The sequence below is a fragment of the Sminthopsis crassicaudata genome, chromosome 1, assembly GCF_048593235.1.
Source record: "Sminthopsis crassicaudata isolate SCR6 chromosome 1, ASM4859323v1, whole genome shotgun sequence".
NCBI lineage: Eukaryota > Metazoa > Chordata > Mammalia > Dasyuromorphia > Dasyuridae > Sminthopsis > Sminthopsis crassicaudata.
Window position 1 is genome coordinate 207918370 of NC_133617.1, and position 19915 is coordinate 207938284.

General features: G+C 33.1%; 1 protein-coding gene across 1 annotated transcript in view; it reads right to left on the reverse strand.

Annotated features, from left to right (window-relative positions):
• Positions 1–19915, reverse strand: part of CCDC102B (coiled-coil domain containing 102B) — a 620750-nt gene that overhangs the window by 222152 nt on the left and 378683 nt on the right. The window contains 1 exon segment of the mRNA XM_074279195.1: positions 10273–10376. Coding sequence (XP_074135296.1) covers positions 10273–10376 — 104 coding nt within the window.

Sequence of the window (19915 nt, forward strand, 5' to 3'; positions counted from 1 at the left end):
TATTAATTAGAGAAATGCAAATTAAGACAACTCTGAGATATCACTACACACTTGTCAGATTGTCTAGAATGACAGGGAAAGGTAATGCAGAATGTTGGAGAGGATGTGGGAAAACAGGGACACTGATACATTGTTGGTGGAACTGCAAATACATCCAGCCATTTTGGAGAGCAATTTGGAACTATGCTCAAAAAGTTATCAAATTGTGCATACCCTTTGACCCAGCATTGCTACTATTGGGCTTATATCCCAAAGAGATCTTAAAGAAGGGAAAGGTACCTGTATGTGCAAGAATGTTTGTGGCAGCCCTCTTTGTGGTGGCCAGAAACTGGAAAGTACATTGATGCCCATCAATTGGAGATTGGCTGAATAAATTGTGGTATATGAATAATATGGAATATTATTGTTCTGTAAGAAATGACCAACAGGATGATTTCAGGAAGGCCTGGAGAGACTTACATGAACTGATGCTGAGTGAAATGAGCAGGACCAGGAGATCATTATATACTTCAACAACAATACTATATGATGATCAATTCTGATGGATGTGGCCATTTTCAACAATGAGATGAACCAAATAAGTTCCAATAGAGCAGTAATGAACTGAACCAGCTACACCCAGCAAAAGAACGCTAAGAGATGATTATGAACCATTAAATAGAATTTCCAGTCCCTCTAATTTTGTCTGCCTGCATTTTGTATTTCCTTCACAGGCTAAATGTACACTATTTCAAAGTCCAGTCTTTTTGTTCAGCAAAACAACTGTTTGGTCATGTATACATATATTGTGTTTAATTTATACTCTAACATATTTAACATATATTGGTCAAACTGCCATCTGGGGGGGGGGCGGGAAGGAGGGGGAAAATGGGAACAAATGGTTTGGCAATTGTCATAGTCGTAAAATTACCCATGCAAATGTCTGGTAAATAAAAACTATTAGATATGAAAAAAGGAGCTTTATTCCTTATTTATTTTAAAGCATACTCTTATATTGTTGCAACATAAATCTTTTTGAATTGCCAATTCAGACTGTTAAAGACCCATTAACATTTCATTGACCTATAGCAATTGCAGTTACAGCTTCAGCCAATAGATCTGGGGTAAGGATGGGAAATTATGTTCCAGTTGACAGTATGTAAATAAGATTTATAAATTTAAAGTCCAGTTTCTACATGGTTTGACACCTAAATGAGTTTTAAGAAGTTTTTCAATAATGTAAGAATGGTGGTATAGAACACTTTGTAACCGAAGGAAAGAAAAAAACTGCAGGTGTGAAAACAGACTACATGTAATTTAACCATCAAAAAAACTTCCTTCTTTGAACACAAAAGCCACTGCCAGTATAGGAAATAAGAAAGGTTTTTTGGTATTCTTATTTGTTTTTTGTCAGGATAGGTTAGAACTGAGGAGCAGAAAGTTAGTCATGCCTGTGAAGTGCTGACTGCTACTGCAAAGTGGGAATGCCAGGCTGGGGAAAGCCAAAAACAAACAAACAAACAAACAAACAACAACAAAAAAAACCCAAAAACCTACGAGTAGAAAAGGGATGAAATAGAAAGAGAACATCAATTCATAGGACTTCAGAGAAGTTAAAATAATGTTAGAAAACAACTCAAGAGAGGGAGTTAGTTACAGAAGGTGAACAACAGGATCCAGATATCATGCACAGATTCAGAAGGTGAGTATTGTTTTTTATTGTAAGAAACTAAAAACAATCCTCTTTTAATATTGTACATGCAAAAATGAAATTTTTAGATAAAAGTACAAAGGTTAAATGACATTAAAGGTGACAAAAAGTATTAGTGATGATGAAATAGTCATATGTTCATCTGCCTAATATAGAAGTTATTAATTTATTTTGGATGCCAAAATTGGAAAAAAAAACACATTTCTTAAAGGTAAAGATAAAATGTTTCATAGAATTCACTAGTTTTCAAAATATCCTGGTGATTACTATGTAAAAATAGGAGGATTTTAAGCAACATTCATGAAATTATTTTTCTTCCTTTATAATATTAATTCAGTTTTCATGAACATGAGATTAAATTAGTTTAAAAGGACTTTATAAATATGGATTATATGTTCTTAATACTTTATTGACTATGGGTTTCAGCAGAATACTGTAAATCTTTCTCACATTGATTCAAGGCTATTGGTGTAACTATCTTGCCTCAATTATTCATACTTTCTTCATAGCTTTCTTCATTTCTCTGAAATTTGAAAATATTTGTCAGTATTAACTAAAGCATCATATCTCAAAATTGATACCCAGCAAAACATGATGAAATAAAAGTAATTTTATTTTAAATAAAGGTCAAGCTATAACAATTCATAATATTTATTAACTCTCCCTACTTTTAACCAATTTCTATATGAATATTTTAAAATGTTTGACATTTTTAAAGATTAATTTTATTGAGTAAAAAAACTTCTTAAACAAAGCAATTTCTATAGAAAGAAATTCTTAAGCATCAGTGCATAAATATAGATTGTTTATAGAACTTATTTTCTTTTCTTCTTGATAATAATAATTGACACTGGCAGTCCTAGAACAGAGATAAATCAGAGATTTTTGTCCCCTCTACACTGATAAAGTAATTAAAATGTCTTTCAAACTACTGACAATGTGATATTTTTGGTCTGTATATAACTTTTCCACAAACTATATTGGGTTGCTGCTATACTTATAAAATATTGTTTCTATTTAGATTCGATCATTTATTCTATTTTAGCCTAGTTTATCCATTTGGGGGTAATGATACCTTTTTAATTTTTCAAAATATATGCAAAGGTAGTTTTAAACATTCAGCTTTGCAAAATCTTATGTTCCAAATTTTTCTGCCTTCACATCTCTCCCCTTCCATAGTCAGCAAGCAATTCAATATAGGTTAAACGTGTGCACTTTTTCTAAACACATTTCCATATTTATCATGCTACACAAGAAAAATCAAATCAAAAAACAAAACAAAACATGGGAAAAGAAAGGCAAGCAAACAACAAAAACAAAACATGTAACTGCTATGTTATGATCCACATTCAGTACCTATAATCTTCTCTTTGGATGCAGGGGGCTCTCTTCTTCACAAGTCTATTGCAGTTGGCATTAATCACCTCATTGTAGAAAAGAGCTAAGTTCATTACAATTTATTATCGTGTTGTTGCTATATAGCACAGTTTATCTATTTTTAAAAATCATAAATGATGGACAAGACTTTCATGTGGTTTGTCTTTAAAATAGTTGTTTCTTTGTACCACTGAGATATAAAGAATATCTTGGAATTAGTAAATTATTAAAAAGGTCAAGAATAATTGAATTATAGAACTAGACGTTATCTTAGATACCACCTAGTCCTAAAATGATATTTTTACAGAATGAAAAACTGAGGCTATGAAAAGTTAATTGATTTCTAAAGTATCACAAAGAGCAAATAGCAAAGTTATAATTCAAATTCAGATATTTGTATTCTGAATATACTTCTCCTACACCTAATTATAGATAGCAGGCTATTTCTAACAGTTTTCTTGGCCACAACAATCAAAATGAAAGAATATTACAATTGCTGGTAGAATTTGTCCCACGGAGTTAAATTATTTATGGAGACTGGGTTCTTTTTTGAATATTCATTACATAATATATACTGGGTTAGACTACTCTTTTAGGTACTGATGAAGATACAGGTTTTTGGGGAAAAAAAAGATTCATATTTGCAAGGAATCTAGAGAAGTGAATTTAGAACCTAGAATGATCACTTTCAAAAGAAATAGAATGGGTGGATAAATAAAATTATCAATGATATTTTTACATTGATAGGACTGAAACTCTGAATAGGTGTACTTGAATCTGAGAATGCAGAGCACTTAAGGCTAATTTTCTATTTGGGTGGTGGAGGGGGGGGTGATAAGAGAAGGAAGAGTCAATTACCTGCAAGATGAGGAGGAGAGATGCTAGAGACTGCAAACTCCAGAATCCAGGAGATATCTTTGGCAAGTCTCATGGCAGCTTGCCTGCCTCCTTGACTTCTCCCCCTAACCAAGGACTTTAATTTGTCCTGACTGGCTGAGCCTGAAGCCCTCCAGGAAGCTAGCCCGTACTCTACGGTCAAAAATCTTTTATGTTTGATATGCTCCTTCCCCATGATCTTCCTCTTCATTTTAAAATATCTTTCATTCATTTTTGTGTGAGATAAATATTTATATTTTATTCTCCCTTTTCCATTGTCTCAATGTATTCTTTCTTATCTATTAATTTGGTCTAGATATAATTCCATCAAATTCAACCCACACCTCTGTCTTTTGTCTATGAATATTCTTTTTAATTTCCCTAATGATATTCTAAGAGAAATATAATTATAATCTCCCCATGTGATAATATAAACAATTTAATCTAATAGAATCCCTTATTATTTATATTTGCTGTTTAACTTTTTATGCTTTTCTTGAGTCTTACATGTGAAAGCATTTTTTTTTTAAATTCAGTCCTGGTCTTTTCATCAGGAATGCTTGAAAGTCTTTTTTTTTTTTTTTTTTTTTTTAATCGGATGTCCATTTTCTGTCTAAAGAATAATAGTGTTTCTGGGTAAGTGAATCTTGGTTATAATCTTAATTCTTTTCTTTTCCAGAATATATTACTACAAGTCCTCCTATTTTTTAATATGGAAGCTTGTATTATCCTAACTATGGTTCTACAGTATTTAAATGATTTCTTTCTGCCTGCTGACAATATTTTATCTTTGATTCATAAATTATAATATTTCTGAGTATTTGAACTTTAGCAAATTCAGCCAATTCTAATTTTTAGGATATAATTTTCTTCAGTAAACATTTTATACTTCTTTTTCAATTTGGTATTCTCTTTTTTACAATGTTATTTACTTCAGTATTTTTGTGCTTCCATTATCAAGCTGTTGACTTTTTTAAACCTAATTTTTGTGCATCACTTTATTTTTCCCTAATTTTTATCTATCTTTGATTTTTAAAATCCTGTTTTCAATTTACATTTGAGCTGTGACTAATTTGTATTTTTCTTTAAATCTATGTATATAGTAGTTTTGATAATTTTGTCTTCTGAATTTATATTTTTATTTTCCCTGTCACCATAATAGTTTTCTTTAGTCTAATTGTTTTTCCTGTTTCTTTTGTTCATTTATGCAGTTTATTTCTTCATTTTTAGCTTTTAAGGTAATTATGTTATGTTTAAGTTAATTTATGCTCTTAGAGTGGCAGGAACACTGGCTAAATTTCCAGAGTTTTTGTTATTTTTTAAAATTAATTCTGTGGTCTTATTAAGTTGTCAATTCTTTTAAGATGATATGGTCTGACAGGAGGTGTGATCACTGCTCTCCTGGCTTATGCCATGCTCTGGCCATCAAGTATTCTTTTCGTTAGAAATGTTAGTAGGATTTTTGCTTCCTTTTGGCTATAACCTTTGGCGTGTTAGTGACCCTTTCCTACCCAGAGAATGAAACTCAGGACTGCAACTTGGTCTATCTTTGAACAGTTCTATAGTCACATGCCCAGGTCCAGTAAAGGAATGCGTATAATTTCCTTCTGACCTGTTTTCCTATCCCTTTACCATCTACTGAGAAATCCAGAGGCTGCTGACCCTATTGACTCAGTCACCCCCCCCACACACACACACAGCCTGCTGAACATCAGCCCGTACTGGACTGTGCTCCATTCTCAACCAGGTACAAGAGACTTTCCCTGTTAAATTTCTAAGTTGTTTTGTGCTGGAAAGTCATTCAGTTGGTTTTATTGTAGGTTCTTTCACACCAAAATTCATTTTGAGAAATCACTTAAATTATTTATAGGGGAATTTGCAAAAACTCAGGTTAAGTCCTATTCTTTGCCAACTTGGCCTTGCTTCCTATATTTTCTTTTTGTTGTACTTTTCTTTTATTTCTTCTTTATTATTTTTCCCCAAAGTGGTTTTATGCAGAAATATTGATTTGTAAGAAAAAGATAATATTTTTCACATCAAAGATTTTTTTCAATTCTTAAGAACAATTTTAAACTGGATTAGAAGTATGGGGACAAATGTTACTTTTGTTATTTAATGAAATTATGTTTACTCATATCTCAAAAGATGTTAGGATTACTAGGTGTGAACTCAGGTTGTCTGGACAGTGACAAGGTGAGAATTCAGATTGTCTGGACAATTACAAGGTGAGAACTAACTTGATAGAAGGAGCAAGCTCATTGGCTGAAGTGGTTCTTCCCAGAAGCCCTTGCATTATCCCATGCCCATTCTCTAGGAGGATAAAAGAGGCAACAGTGGCCTGGAAAGCAGTCTGCCTGGAGAAGGATAAGAGCTGGAGGAGATTCAGAGTCAGGATTCAAGGAGAAGTCTCTGCATTACATCAGGCCTGATGGGCTCTCTGCAGGAAGAGAAGTCACTTCTCTGGACAAGAGTTAACAGCAACTGCCTGGAGACAACGGTTCACTACAGGAAGAAGAATCTGTCCAAGAGATTTGAGTTGACACAGCAGATCTCTTCCCAGAGAGCGATCCGGCAGCTTCTGGAGACGACATCTCGCTACATTTGGTGCCCAACGTGGGGCCATACTCCTTTCAATACTCCTACACTCTCTCCAGGGAAGAATCCTCGTGGTTTGAGACCCAATGAAATCTGGCAAATGGATGTGACCCATTATAAATCTTTTGGTCATCTATCTTTTATCCATGTCGTGGTAGACACCTTTTCAGGATTCACATTTGCAATGCCAGCAGCAAAAGAGACAGCCCGAGTGGTCACTGAATTCCTTATACAAGCATTTGCAATTATGGGTGTGCCACAAGCAATAAAAACAGACAATGGACCTGCATATACGTCCAAACATTTTACACACTTTTGTGCACAGTATAAGATTTTACATACCATGGGCATACCCTTTAATCCTCAAGGGCAGGCAATAGTAGAGAGAAGAAACAGAGATATTAAGACACTCCTCCAAAAACAGAAGAAAGGGGGAGCCACAGGTAACCCTAGAGAACTTCTAAATTTAGTTCTCTATACCATTAATTTTCTAATTTTTGACCAAGATGCACTGGCTCCAGCAGACAGGTTTTATAACCCACCAGAAGGGCAGTGTCCAGTGCGAGCATCTCCACTGTCCTTAGATAATCGCCAGGTGATGTGGAGAGATCCAGAAAGTGGTGAATGGAAGGGACCAGATAGGTTAACTGCCTGGGGGAGAGGGTTTGCTTGTATTTCTTCAGCAGGAGAAGGAATCAGATGCCAACGAGTCATATTCGCCTTGTCCATCAGAGAGAGACAGAAAAAGAGAAAGACCTCAAAATAAAGGAGAAGATCTAAGAAACATCTTACACTGAAAGAGCATGGCTAATAAAAAGACTGTTAAAGAACTTTAAAACCAGCAGGAATCATTGGACTTCCTCACACAAGATGAGACTAATGGACAATGGACTTATGGACATTTATAAATTTTCAATTTATGATTATTTGATTATGTTATTTGTTATATACTTCTAGCATGTGTTATGTTAATATGTTACTATGTGCTTATGTAATTTATGTAATTATGTGTAATACTTCCCATATTGATGGATTTATGTTTCAAGGTCATGACTGTCCTATGTTCTAAATCAAAAGAAAGGGGGAGATGTTAGGATTACTAGGTGAGAACTCGGGTTGTCTGGACAGTGACAAGGTGAGAATTCAGGTTGTCTGGACAATTACAAGGTGAGAACTGACTTGATAGAAGGAGCAAGCTCATTGGCTGAAGTGGTTCTTCCCAGAAGCCCTTGCATTATCCCATGCCCATTCTCTGGGAGGCAACAGTGGGCCTGGAAAGCAGTCTGCCTGGAGAAGGATAAGAGCTGGAGGAGATTCAGAGTCAGGATTCAAGGAGAAGTCTCTGCATTACATCAGGCCTGACGGGGCTCTCTGCAGGAAGAGAAGTCACTTCTCTGGACAAGAGTTAACAGCAACTGCCTGGAGACAATGGTTCACTACAGGAAGAAGAATCTGTCCAAGAGATTTGAGTTGACACAGCAGATCTCTTCCCAGAGAGCGATCCGGCAGCTTCTGGAGACGACAGCTCGCTACAATAATATATGATTGTATTTTTTAAAATTCATCATTTTCAAAAGTTCCTTATCACATTTATTATTAAAATCTGACATTTTAGGTAAGCACACTTATTTTATGACTGATTCATCAACATACATAAGAGAAAATACCCATGAACAAGAACCACAATCTTTACTTTCTCAAGTATCTCAAGTGTCATCAGGTGAAAAAATTCAAGCTTCTTTCTAAGTGAGTTGTTTGATATGTTGTCCTGCATGTTACAAATATTTGCTTGATGTTTTTAAATACTCTGTCCTCAAAAATTTTAATCAAGCTTAACTTACACTGGAAAAAAATTGTATCTTTCAAAGAAAAATAAATTTACTTTCCAAGTAAAAATAAATAACTATGTACATATGATTCATTATGGTATACAGATATTTTTCTCTCAATATATATGTGAGCTATATTTTGAAAGTTTTATCATTCCTATGAGAAGAGATATAACTAGTTTATGGCCATATAGCTATAGGATGACAACAGCAGAATCTTTTAAAGTTGAAAGTTATTTTTCATTATGCCACCCAATACATGTTTATACATACATTAACACACATACATTTATATGTATACTTTATACATATGATAATAAAATGGGATTCTATGTAAAAATCATTCATCTCTTTTGTAACAGTTCCTTTTGCATTACCATTGCTATCTGTCCCTGCTCACACATCACAAAGTAAAAGAAAAACATCCTTGTTAATAAATGACTATAGTCAAGTAAAATAAATCTGCACAGTGATTATGTTCAAATATCAATATCTACTTTAGCCTCCTCTCTCTTTCAGAGATTGAGTAACATGCTTCACAAAGATTTTTTGCAGATATAGTTGTTCATTACTTTGTAGTTCTTAAGTCTTTCAAAATTGTTTTTCTTTACAAAATTGCTAGGATATATACATACATATATATATATATATATGTATAGGTCTCCTGGTTATACTCATTTCAATCTCCATCAATTATGATTTTCCTGGATCTTTTGAAATTGTTCCACTTTTTAAAAAACACATAGTTTCATTTTAATACATGTTTATGCAAAAAAGAAAAATCAGTCTTTGCTAAAATATGAGTGATGAAAACCTGTATCAAGATTTGGTAGTGGTAAAATTACCTATACTTTCCAGATGATAAATGCAAGTCATTATAATATGAGAGTGAGTTCTCTTGTCTCACAAAAAACAAAAAACAAAACAAACAAACAAAAAAAAAAACATAGCTTGTGTGATTTCTCTTAGATCACAGTTTTTACACTGAGCTACCAAACTTTTTGAGAACTTGGAATCACAGAAAGCTCATTTTCTAACAAATTTAATGGAAGACTTTGCATTCCCACTGACACAAAAAGTTAACTACAAGAGAAATAGAAACTTAAAGTTTTCCAAATGTTCTATGAAAGCCAAATATGTTTCTTGGATAAAAATGTGATCATGAACATAGAGATAGCAGAGATTTTAGAAGTCAATGAGCCCAATTTTCTCACCTTATAGATAAGGAAACTGAGATTTCTAAATGTAGAAGTCATATACATCATAAATGACAAAGTCAAGAATTCCATACTAGTCCTGTTAAGGACCATGCCTAAGTATAGGGGCAAGTCAATTCTCTGAGAGGCTCCACAACTGTGGATCATAACATATGAAGGTGTTGCAAAGCAGCGCGAGATGTTGCTTGTGGACTGGGAATGAAATAAATTGGAGACAGAGGGAAGAGGAAAGATGTCAGACAAAACAACTACCTCTCATTGGAGAAATCAGAGAACAGCAACTGCCTCTCAGTCTCCTTGTATCATCATCATCCTTTCACATGAAGAGATCTATTCTACAGGTCTGAGTTAGACCTCCAGAAGCCACTGGCAGGTGGTCCCTATATCACAATATAGTCCTCTGCTTTCAAAGACATTTTATCTATGTATCATAATTATTCACTATCACATCCTGACACCATAATATTTTGATTAAATAAACATATATTAAGATTGTCTATAAATATATTTCTTTAATGTATCCAAGTTTATGAAGTGTAATGCTTATGAAATAATATTTATGCAAGTAAATAAGAAAAAAACACATATAAGTAGATGGAATTAGAATTACATCCAGAAATAAACAAGCTGATTTTTGGAACTTCACAAATTTGATCACAGGAACAAAATATCATGATATATTCATTACCTGCTTTGTAGATGATTGAGCTGAATTTGTAGATTATCATTCATTTTTATCTGCTCATCCAAAGATCGCTGGAGTTTATGAATTTGATTTAGCGAGTCATCAAGCTAAAAGAAAAGAAAAAAGATGTCTGATTTAAAGTGAACCCAAAAACTGAATATTTTTAGACTTGCTGTTTTCTTTAATTTTTCTGGTTATTCATGTTCATTAATTTTTAAATACATATTTCTTTGTGAAAAGTGTTAGGAGAGAAAAATCAGAACAAAAAGGAAAATCCATGAGAGAAAAGAAAACATAAGAAAAAGAAAAAAAAAGGGACCATATTTTGCATCAATTTACATTAATTCTCCAAAGTTCTCTTTCTGGATACAGATGATGTTTTCTCTCCAAAGTTTATTGGGATTGCTTTGGGTCATTGGATCACTGAGAAGGACCAGTGTTTCATATTTGATCATCATACAATCTTGCTGCTATTGTGTACACTATATTCCTGGATCTACTTGTTTCACTCAGCATCAGCTCCTTTAAATCTTTTCAGGCCTTTCTAAAATCAACTTGCTCATCATTTTTTAAAGAACAATAATATTCTGTTACTTTTACACACCATAACTTATTCAGCCATTTCCCAACTGATGTACATCACTTCAAATTCCATTTTTTCAAAGACATTTTTGCACATGTATGTCAAAAGCAATTAAAAAAATTAATTTTGAAATTAAAAAAAATCCTATGATCTTTTAAACACCTTGATTTTGCTTATGCAAACTTTGCAAAGTAAAGAATTATGGTCAGTATCTGGAAGAATGAAAAAAAGTTATTTTTTCCTCTGATTTTAAAATTAATACAATGATGAACACTTTCTTAATTTCTTTTAAGTTTCTTTTATTTAAGTTAATTATGAGACTGCTTATATTATAGAATAATTCATAGGATAAAATAAGTAATAATATTATAGGGCTTTTAAATGTGAGGTCACCTTATTTAATCTTTGTTTATCAAATAAAACAGACTGAGAAAGGAGAATGAATTGGTGAATTAGAAGTGTGAAAATCTTAGTTCATATAACTTTTTGGTGATCAAGCTAGGGATAAAATCTAACACACCAACTAAAATAACTTTGAATATTAGAAAGAAAGGCATTATTAGCCAATATGATAGAGTGAGAGAACTTGAATTTTAATTCAGAAGCCCTAGGTTCTAATCTTGCCCCTAGAATTTATAGTATCTATGTGAAGCTCTTCTAATGTAAATTGAGAGATATAGATGAAATGAGTTTTTGATCCATTGGAGTTTTAAATTTATAACACTATGAAAATTAAAATTAATGTTACCTAATATTCATATCATTCTTAGAAGATTGGAAATTTATTTACAAATTTTATTTCAAGTCTTCTTAAACTTCTTAATAACCCTGCAAAATAAGTGATATTCTTATTCTCATTTTACAGATAGGAATATTGAAACTTGCTTACTCAGAGTCACACATCTTGTGTCTGAAGTAAAATTTCAATTGAAGTCTTACTAATAATAAGTTCTACTACTCTATTCATTCTGTGACCCAGTTTTACTTTTTTTTATTAATTTTCTTTTGTTGTTCTTTCTCTTCACCCCTACCTCCTGGTGGTCTGTCTCTGTGGGATCCGGGTTGTGCACAAAGACAGATAAGTGTGGCCTAGCTGTGCTGTCAATGGACGGGCATTAAGAGTAGCTCAAAAAAGGACTTCCGGCTAAGATGGTGGAGAGGAGGCACATAGCTGCTTCAGCTCCATGTTTTCTCTAAGAATTTATTTCATGACAAGCCTCAGAATAAATACCTGACTGGAAAAAAACCCCACAAATAATTACCAACAGAAGACATCCTTGAAATTTGCCAGAAAAGGTCTGTTTTTGCTCAGGGGATGGAAGAACAGACTGGGTGCAGGCTGAGGGCAAGTAGTGAGAGCAAGGCAGTTCACACTGCTCAGACCTGAGTGGGGAGAGGTGTGACCACTGCCAATTCTGGGGAATGAACTTTACCACAGTGTGGGTATTCCTTATTGGCAGCAATCCAGGATCAGCAGAGAAGCTGTAAACATGGGAGTTAAAGAATAAAACCCCAAAAAGCTAGTGTCTTTTGGGACCCAACCACCCCCAGAAACAGAAGGTAAAATAGACATTGAAAAAATTCATCACTCACCTACTGAAAGGGACCCTAAAAATCAAAACGCCCAGAAATATAGTGGCCAAATTCAAGAACCATCGGATGAAGGAAAAAATATTGCAAGCTGCTAGAAAAAATCAATTCAGATATAGAGGAGCCACTATAAGGATAACCCAGGATCTAGCAGTGTCCACATTAAAAGAATGAAGGGCCTGGAATACAATATTCTGAAAGGCTAGGAACTTGGTGTTCAGCCAAGAATAATTTACCCAGCAAAAATGACCCTTTTCCAGGGAAGAAGATGGACATTTAATGAAATAAATGAATTCCATCTATTCTTGATGAAAAAAAAAGGATCTATACAAAAAGCTTGATCTCCAAATACAGAACTCAAGAGATTTCTAAAAAGGTAAAAAGAAATCTTGAGAACTATATTTCTGTCATAAAGATAGATAAAGAACACATGTGCAATTTGTTCTAGAAACTAGAGGTAGAAAGGAAAGTATATCATAAAAAAGGGTAAAGTGGTGGTACTACATCTCATGAAGAGGCAAAGGTAACCTATTATATCTGAGAGAAAGAGAGGAGGGGGAATGAACATGGTGTGTAGCAATAGACATATTTGATTTATGGTGAAACTCCTTCCACTTCATTGAAAACTGGGAAGGAAAAAGTAAAAAGGGAAGGAGTAAGCTAAGGGGAAGGAAATACAGAAATTGTAAAGAAAAGAGGTAAAATAGGTGGAGAAACTTTAAGGTGGGGGAGGGATACTAAAAAAGGAGGGCTGTGAAAAGCAAGTAGTACTCACAAGTTTAATACTGGGGAAGGGGGTAAGGGGAAAGAAAATGAGAAAAGCATAAGCAGGAGTTAACAGGATGGCAAGCAATATAGAATTAGTCATTCTAACCATAAATGTGAATGGAGTAAACTCCCCCATAAAGAGGAAGCAGTTAGCAGACTGGATTAAAAGCCAGAATTCTACAATATGTTGTTTACACGAAACACATCTGAAACAGGGTGATACATACAGAATAAAGGTAAAAGATTGGAGCAGAATCTACTATGCTTCAGGTGAAGCCAAAAAAACAGGGGTAACCATCCTCATTTCAGATCAAGCAAAAGCAAAAATTGATCTAATTAAAAGAGATAAGGAAGGGAATTATATCTTGCTAAAGGGTAGCATAGCTAATGAAGCAGTATCAATATTAAACATATATCAATATAGTAATATTTTATTATTATTTATATATATTAATTTATATTATTTATATTAATATTAATAATTAAACACCAAGTGTTGTAGTATCTAAATTCTTAAAAAAGAAATTAAGAGAGCTGCAAGAAGAAACAGACAGCAAAACTATAATAATAATGGTAGATCTCAAACTTGCACTCTCAGAATTAGAAAAATCAAACCACAAAATAAGTAAGAAAGAAGTCAAAGAGGTAAATAGAATACTAGAAAAGTTTGATATGGCACTATTACATACATCTAAGGATTAGAGATGATTTAGCTAATAATGCTATACTATTATGTTAATAGTAATAACAAGCAAAGAAGAAAGAATCCAAATATAGAAATGTAATATGGAAATAGAGAATACAGGTGTTCATCTACAGAGGAGGACAAAAAGTAACATTAAATGGCTATCTTCTCAGAAAGGACTTATAGGAGAGCTTAAAAAACTTTCAAAAATCAAATAAGAAAGACTGAGGAAAAATTTTAAAAAAACAAAAATATTAATAAGAAGAATCACCCAATAAAACTAAGGATATTAGGGCAGAGGTGAGGGAGAAGTGAGCAACTAGAAAAGGAGATACAGAGCCTTAAAGAAGAAAATATTTTTTGAAAATTATATTTGTAGTGGCGAGGCAGAGCCAAGATGGCTGAGAGGACACACTTTTCTTTCTTGCCTTCTCCCATGACCCTAAGACTTATTACCAAATCAAGCCTCTGAATTAATTCTGGACTGAAAGAATCCACCAATGTTGGGGATGCAACAAATTGCCAACAGAAGACAACTTCAAAGATCTCCAGAAAAGGTCTATTTCAATCAGGCTCAGAGGGAGGCAGGTAAAAACAAGCAGGTCAAGCACAGATGCCACTGCAAAGAGCACACAGTATTGAAGAGGTGTGGGTTCCTGGAGCAGAAAAATCTACGGGAGAAATCTACAGCAGTACTGGCTACTCTGCCTTGGTTGCAAGCCAGTAGATGAGCAGAGAAGTTAGAAAACATCTAGTGGAAATACAAAAGCTAAATAGTGAACCCAAAAATGCCAAAATGTCATGGGATCTGGCCACACTCACTCAGCACATGAAGTCAGTGAGTGAAGCTGCTGTTACTTGTGGAGGAAGCTTGCACAATCTCTCTTGCCATAAAAACAGATCTGAATTTTTAAAAAACTTTTAGTAAAAAAAAAAGCAAAAAATTCTGACCATAGATACTTTTTATGGTGAAATAGAAGAACAGATTTCAAACCCTGAAGAGACTAAAAACAGATTGTCTCCAGCTCAAGCTCCAAAGGATGATATAAATCAGTCCTCATCACACAAGGTTCTCCTAGAAGGAATTATAAAAGATCTTAAAAGAAAGCTGGGAAAAATGGGGAAAGGAAATGAGAACTTTAGAAGAGGATTTTGAAAAGAAAACACAGAAATTATTGGAAGAAAATTCATTACAAATTAGTAAAATGGTAAAAGGATATAATTCCTTAAAAATATATTTGACAAAATAAAAAAAGAAAAAAAAAATCCTGAAAAACAGAATTTGTGAAATGGGAAAAGAAAACAACCCCCTAAAAAATAAAATAACTCCTTAAAAAAAAAAAAAAAAAAAAAAAAAAAAAAAAAACAGAATTTGTGAAATGGAAAAAAATCCATAGAACAAAACAACTCATTTTAAAAAGTTTAATTGGGCAGATACAAAAAACAAAAACAAAAAATTTTAAAAAAGTGAAGAAAAATAATTCACTAAAAAATCAGCACTGAACAAATGGAAATGAATTCGTCCAATGAGGTTATGAATAATCAGTCAAGCAAAAACAAAAAAAATGAAAAAATAGAAGAAAATGTGAAATACTTTTTTTGAGAAAAACAACTGACCTGTAAGAAAGATTTAGGAGAGACAATCTAAGGATTATTGGATTTCCTGAAAACCATGATGAAAAACAGAGCCTAGACATTATTTTTTCATGAAAATTATCAAAGAGATCTGCCCTGATGTCCATAGAATCAGAACGCAAAAATAGCTATTGAAAAAAATTCACTAAATACTTCCTGAAAAAAGACTCCAAAAACTAAAAAATCCAAGAAATATTGTGAAAAAATTTTCAGAAGTATCGGAACAAGGAAAAAATATTGTAAGCAGCCAGAAAAAAAAAATTTAAATACCAAGAAGCCACAATAAGGATAATTCAGGATCTAGCTGTTTCCATATTAAAAGATTGAAAGTCCTGGAATATGATATTCCAAAAGGCAAAGGCAATTGTAATGCAACCAATAATAAACTATCCCACTAAACTAAGGATTTTCTTTCAGGGAAGAAGATAGACATTCAGTGAAACAGGTGAATCCCATTTGTTTCTGATGAAAAAAACAGAACCGAACAAGAAATTTGACTTCCAAATATAGAACTAAAAAGAAGCATAAAAGGTAATAAGAAAAGATCTTGATAACTGTATCTCTGTTATGGGCATACATAAAAAGTGCATGTATAATTTGATTTTACTATTATAATATGAAAATAAATTATATGTAGACAGGGGATTATACCAGAAAAGGGGGTAAGTGGATGTTAAATGAGGAAATTTTATCTCATGAGAAGGCAAAGAAAACTTATTATAATTGAGGGGGAAAAAAAAACGGAAACAGGACGAATCTTGTATGAAATCTTAGTCTCATTAGAATTGGCTTAAAGAGAGAATATTAGATGTATTTGGCTTCTCAGAAAAAAAAAAAACAATTCTCACTTAAAGGAAAATGAGGGGGAAAGGGGAAAAAGGGAAGGGTAAAGCTAATAGAAGGGAAAGGGGAAAAACAGATATTAGGGGAAAGATATAAGAAATGGGGGCAGGGGCTCTAAAAGGAGAGTTCCCTGCTTGAGGTAAGTGGGTACTCATAAATTAAAATATTGGGGAAGAGAGAAAGGGGAAAAGGAAAGAGAAAAGTATAATTTGGGGTAAATAAGATGGCAATAAATACAGAATTAGTAGTTTTAACTGTAAATGTGAATGGGGTAAATGTTCCCATAAAGCATAAGCAGATAGCAGACTAGATTAAAAGCCAGAACCCTACAATAGGCTGTTTACTAGAAACACATTTAAAGAAGATTCACACATACAGAGTAAAGGTAAAAGGCTGTAGAAAAATCCATTCCTATTAAAAGCATTAGAAAGTATAGGGATAAGTGAACTTTTCCTTAAAATGATAGCATCTATTTAAAACCATCAACAAGCATCATATGTAATGGGGATTAACATTCCCAATATTAGGCATGAAAGAAGGTTGTCCACCATCACCATTACTATTCAATATTGTATTAGAAATTCTAGCTTTAACAATAAGCAAAGAAAAGGAGATTTAAAAAATAGAATAGATAATGAAGAAGCCTAATTATCACTCTTTGGAGATAGTTAGAGAACCCAAGAGAATCAAATAAAAACAACTATTAGATATAATCCACAACTTAAGCAAAGTTGCAGAATACAAAATAAATCATCAGCATTTGTTAAATTACTAATAAAACCCAACAGCAAGAGCTTGAAAGATAAATTCCATTTAAAACAACAATTGATAGTATAAAATATTTGGGAATCTATCCACCAAGGGAAAGTCAGGTACTATATGAGCAAAACTACAAAATACTTTCCAGGCAAAAAGTCAGATCTAAACAATTAGAAAAAGATCAAGTGCTCTTGGATGGAATGAGTGAATATAATGAAGATGACAACAATATCTAACCTAATCTATTTATTTGGTGCTATACCAATCAAACTCCCAAGAAACTATTTTACTGCCCTAGAGGAAAAAAAAACACAAAATTCATCTGGAAAACAAAAGGACAAGAATTTCAAGAGAATTAATGAAAAAAGAAGCTAATGAAGGGGGCCTAACTGTAACAGATCTAAAACTACATTTTTTTTAATAAAACCAACTCATAGTATTATTTATTAGTTCAATAGTTTTCTTAATTTCTGTTTTATCAATTTCTCCTTTGAATTTCAGAATCTCCAATTTGATATTTATTTATTTCTTTATTTATTTTTTACTTTTTGTAGGTTTTTTTAGTCCCATGCTTAATTCATTTGTCTCTTCTTTCTCTATTTTATTCATGTATCTGTTTAGAGATATAAAATTTCTCCTAAGAACTGCTTTGGCTACATTGCATATGCTTTGAAATGTTTTCTCATTATTATCATTTTTTAAAATGAAATTATGGATTGTATCTGTGATTTGTTGTTTAAGCTATCTGAACAAAAGTTTTTAATTTAAAATGGTCTGACTAAAGCTTTTTTCTTAAAAAAGAGGTATACTTCCTTCTGTGTATATAGAAGAGACAGTTTATTAGTATCAATTTAATTATCCACACTAATGTTCAGATTTTAGGCAAAATGCAAGAGGAGCCAAAGCATCACTGACAATTAGTAATACACAAACTTTCATCAGAATTCATCAGTATTTATGAAATACACCATGTACAGATCTCTCAATATGGATATAATTTATTCAAGAGATTAAACATAAGATTGGAGATGGATCAGGTTTGTAGGTTGAATATATAAATATATGTTAAAATAGAAAAAAATAGAAATCAGAGGTGGAAAATAGATGTTGAATTATATTTGGGGAATTATTAATTAAGGGTGAAAAGTAGAAATATTTTGTCATTGATCCATACTACAAACAAGAAATACTGAAAGGAGATATATAAAATGTTTTAGGAATAAATCAGAAACCTAATGCAGAGGCATGATATAATAGTAATGAAGAACTTCAATATTCAATAAGTTGCTAGTATTCTCCCTGCCAAAAAAAAAACAAGCAAATACATTCTTAATTTATCTGTCTGATAACTACAAAATGAACATTTAGAAATAAAAAGAAAGGTATATTTTTTATCCAATTCTCAGAACAAAAACTGTTGTAAAAATGTTGGTTACCTGGACTAATCCCCACATTAGTTATGGGTCAATCCCTTTTAATTGAAACATAACTAGTCTCAAATTTGTGATTTTATTGTTGCTTGTAAAATCTAGAGCATTCTGCTTTCTTTCTTGAGAATATAAATGATATAAAGGTGTGAGGCTTCTGTACAGATGAATCTTTCGAATCTTTCATTCTTCATTCTCAGTGTAAATTAGATTTCTTGCCATTTTTATAGACAAAATTTTACATAGACAAAGAAACACTTTTTTATTGTTTTCATATTTTTGTATTTTTCTGTATATAGACCTCTGAAATGTTTGGTGCAGGTTATTTTGGTAACAGAACTCCTCTTTTAATGCAGATAAGCAACTCTTCTGCAGTTTAAATTCTCAGGGAATGTAAATATCTTGTGCAGTCATACATCTAGTGTATTTCATTGAGAGTGTTGTACCTAGTTCTTCCAGACTCACAAGAATGTTCTCTATTAACTATAATACCCTTTCATATGAAATATTATATTGTTTTAATCTAAATAGTCTTATCTACTACTATGTAAGTTCTCTGTCAATATTTTCAAAGGTATCTCCTATTAAAATTATATTCTGGAATGAGCTGGAGCACCTATGACCTCAATTTCCTTGTAATTTATAAGAGAAGGGATCAAGTGTTAGAAAATGAAATGTAAGAGAGAGAAAGAAAAGTGAAAATTCGGAAAAGGAAGAAAAAGAAAAAGCTGAGTGAGAGCTGATGAAGAATCAATATTTGAGAAGGTTGGACATGGTTCACCATACCTTTTTCTCCAGTTTAGAGTACATAGTGTCTATGTGAACTTGGCAAAGGAGATGGAAGAATAAGGGGAAAAGCAAAACAAAACAAAACCTCTCTTAAAATCAGGATTGTGGGGCGGAGCCAAGATGGCGGAGAAGAAACACACGACTCTGTGAACGTCCTTACTCCCTCACAACCAATTAGATAAATCAGCCTCAGAAATAGCACTGAACTGATAGATACCACAAGGACTTGGAAGCACGACTTACCAGCTGAAGAGAATCTGGAATTTCAACAGAAAAGGTCAGTTCCCAGGGGAGGAAGAAGAGAGGCCAGCACAGATGGCTGGGTGCTAGCATACTGCGCCGATTGCTCTGGGAAGGGCTCTAGGATCAGAGAAGCCACTGAGATAAAGGAATCTGGCACAGGCTGTTAGCTCTTCTCTGCTTATAATATAGCAGTTCAGAATGGAAATCTAAACACTTTAAAAATTCAGATAGATTAGATTTTCCCCGGATCCTGGGGGTGACTCAGCAGATCTCGGCAACAGGGGGTGTGGCCTCAGCTCCCACTTAAGAGTAGTTAAGAGATTG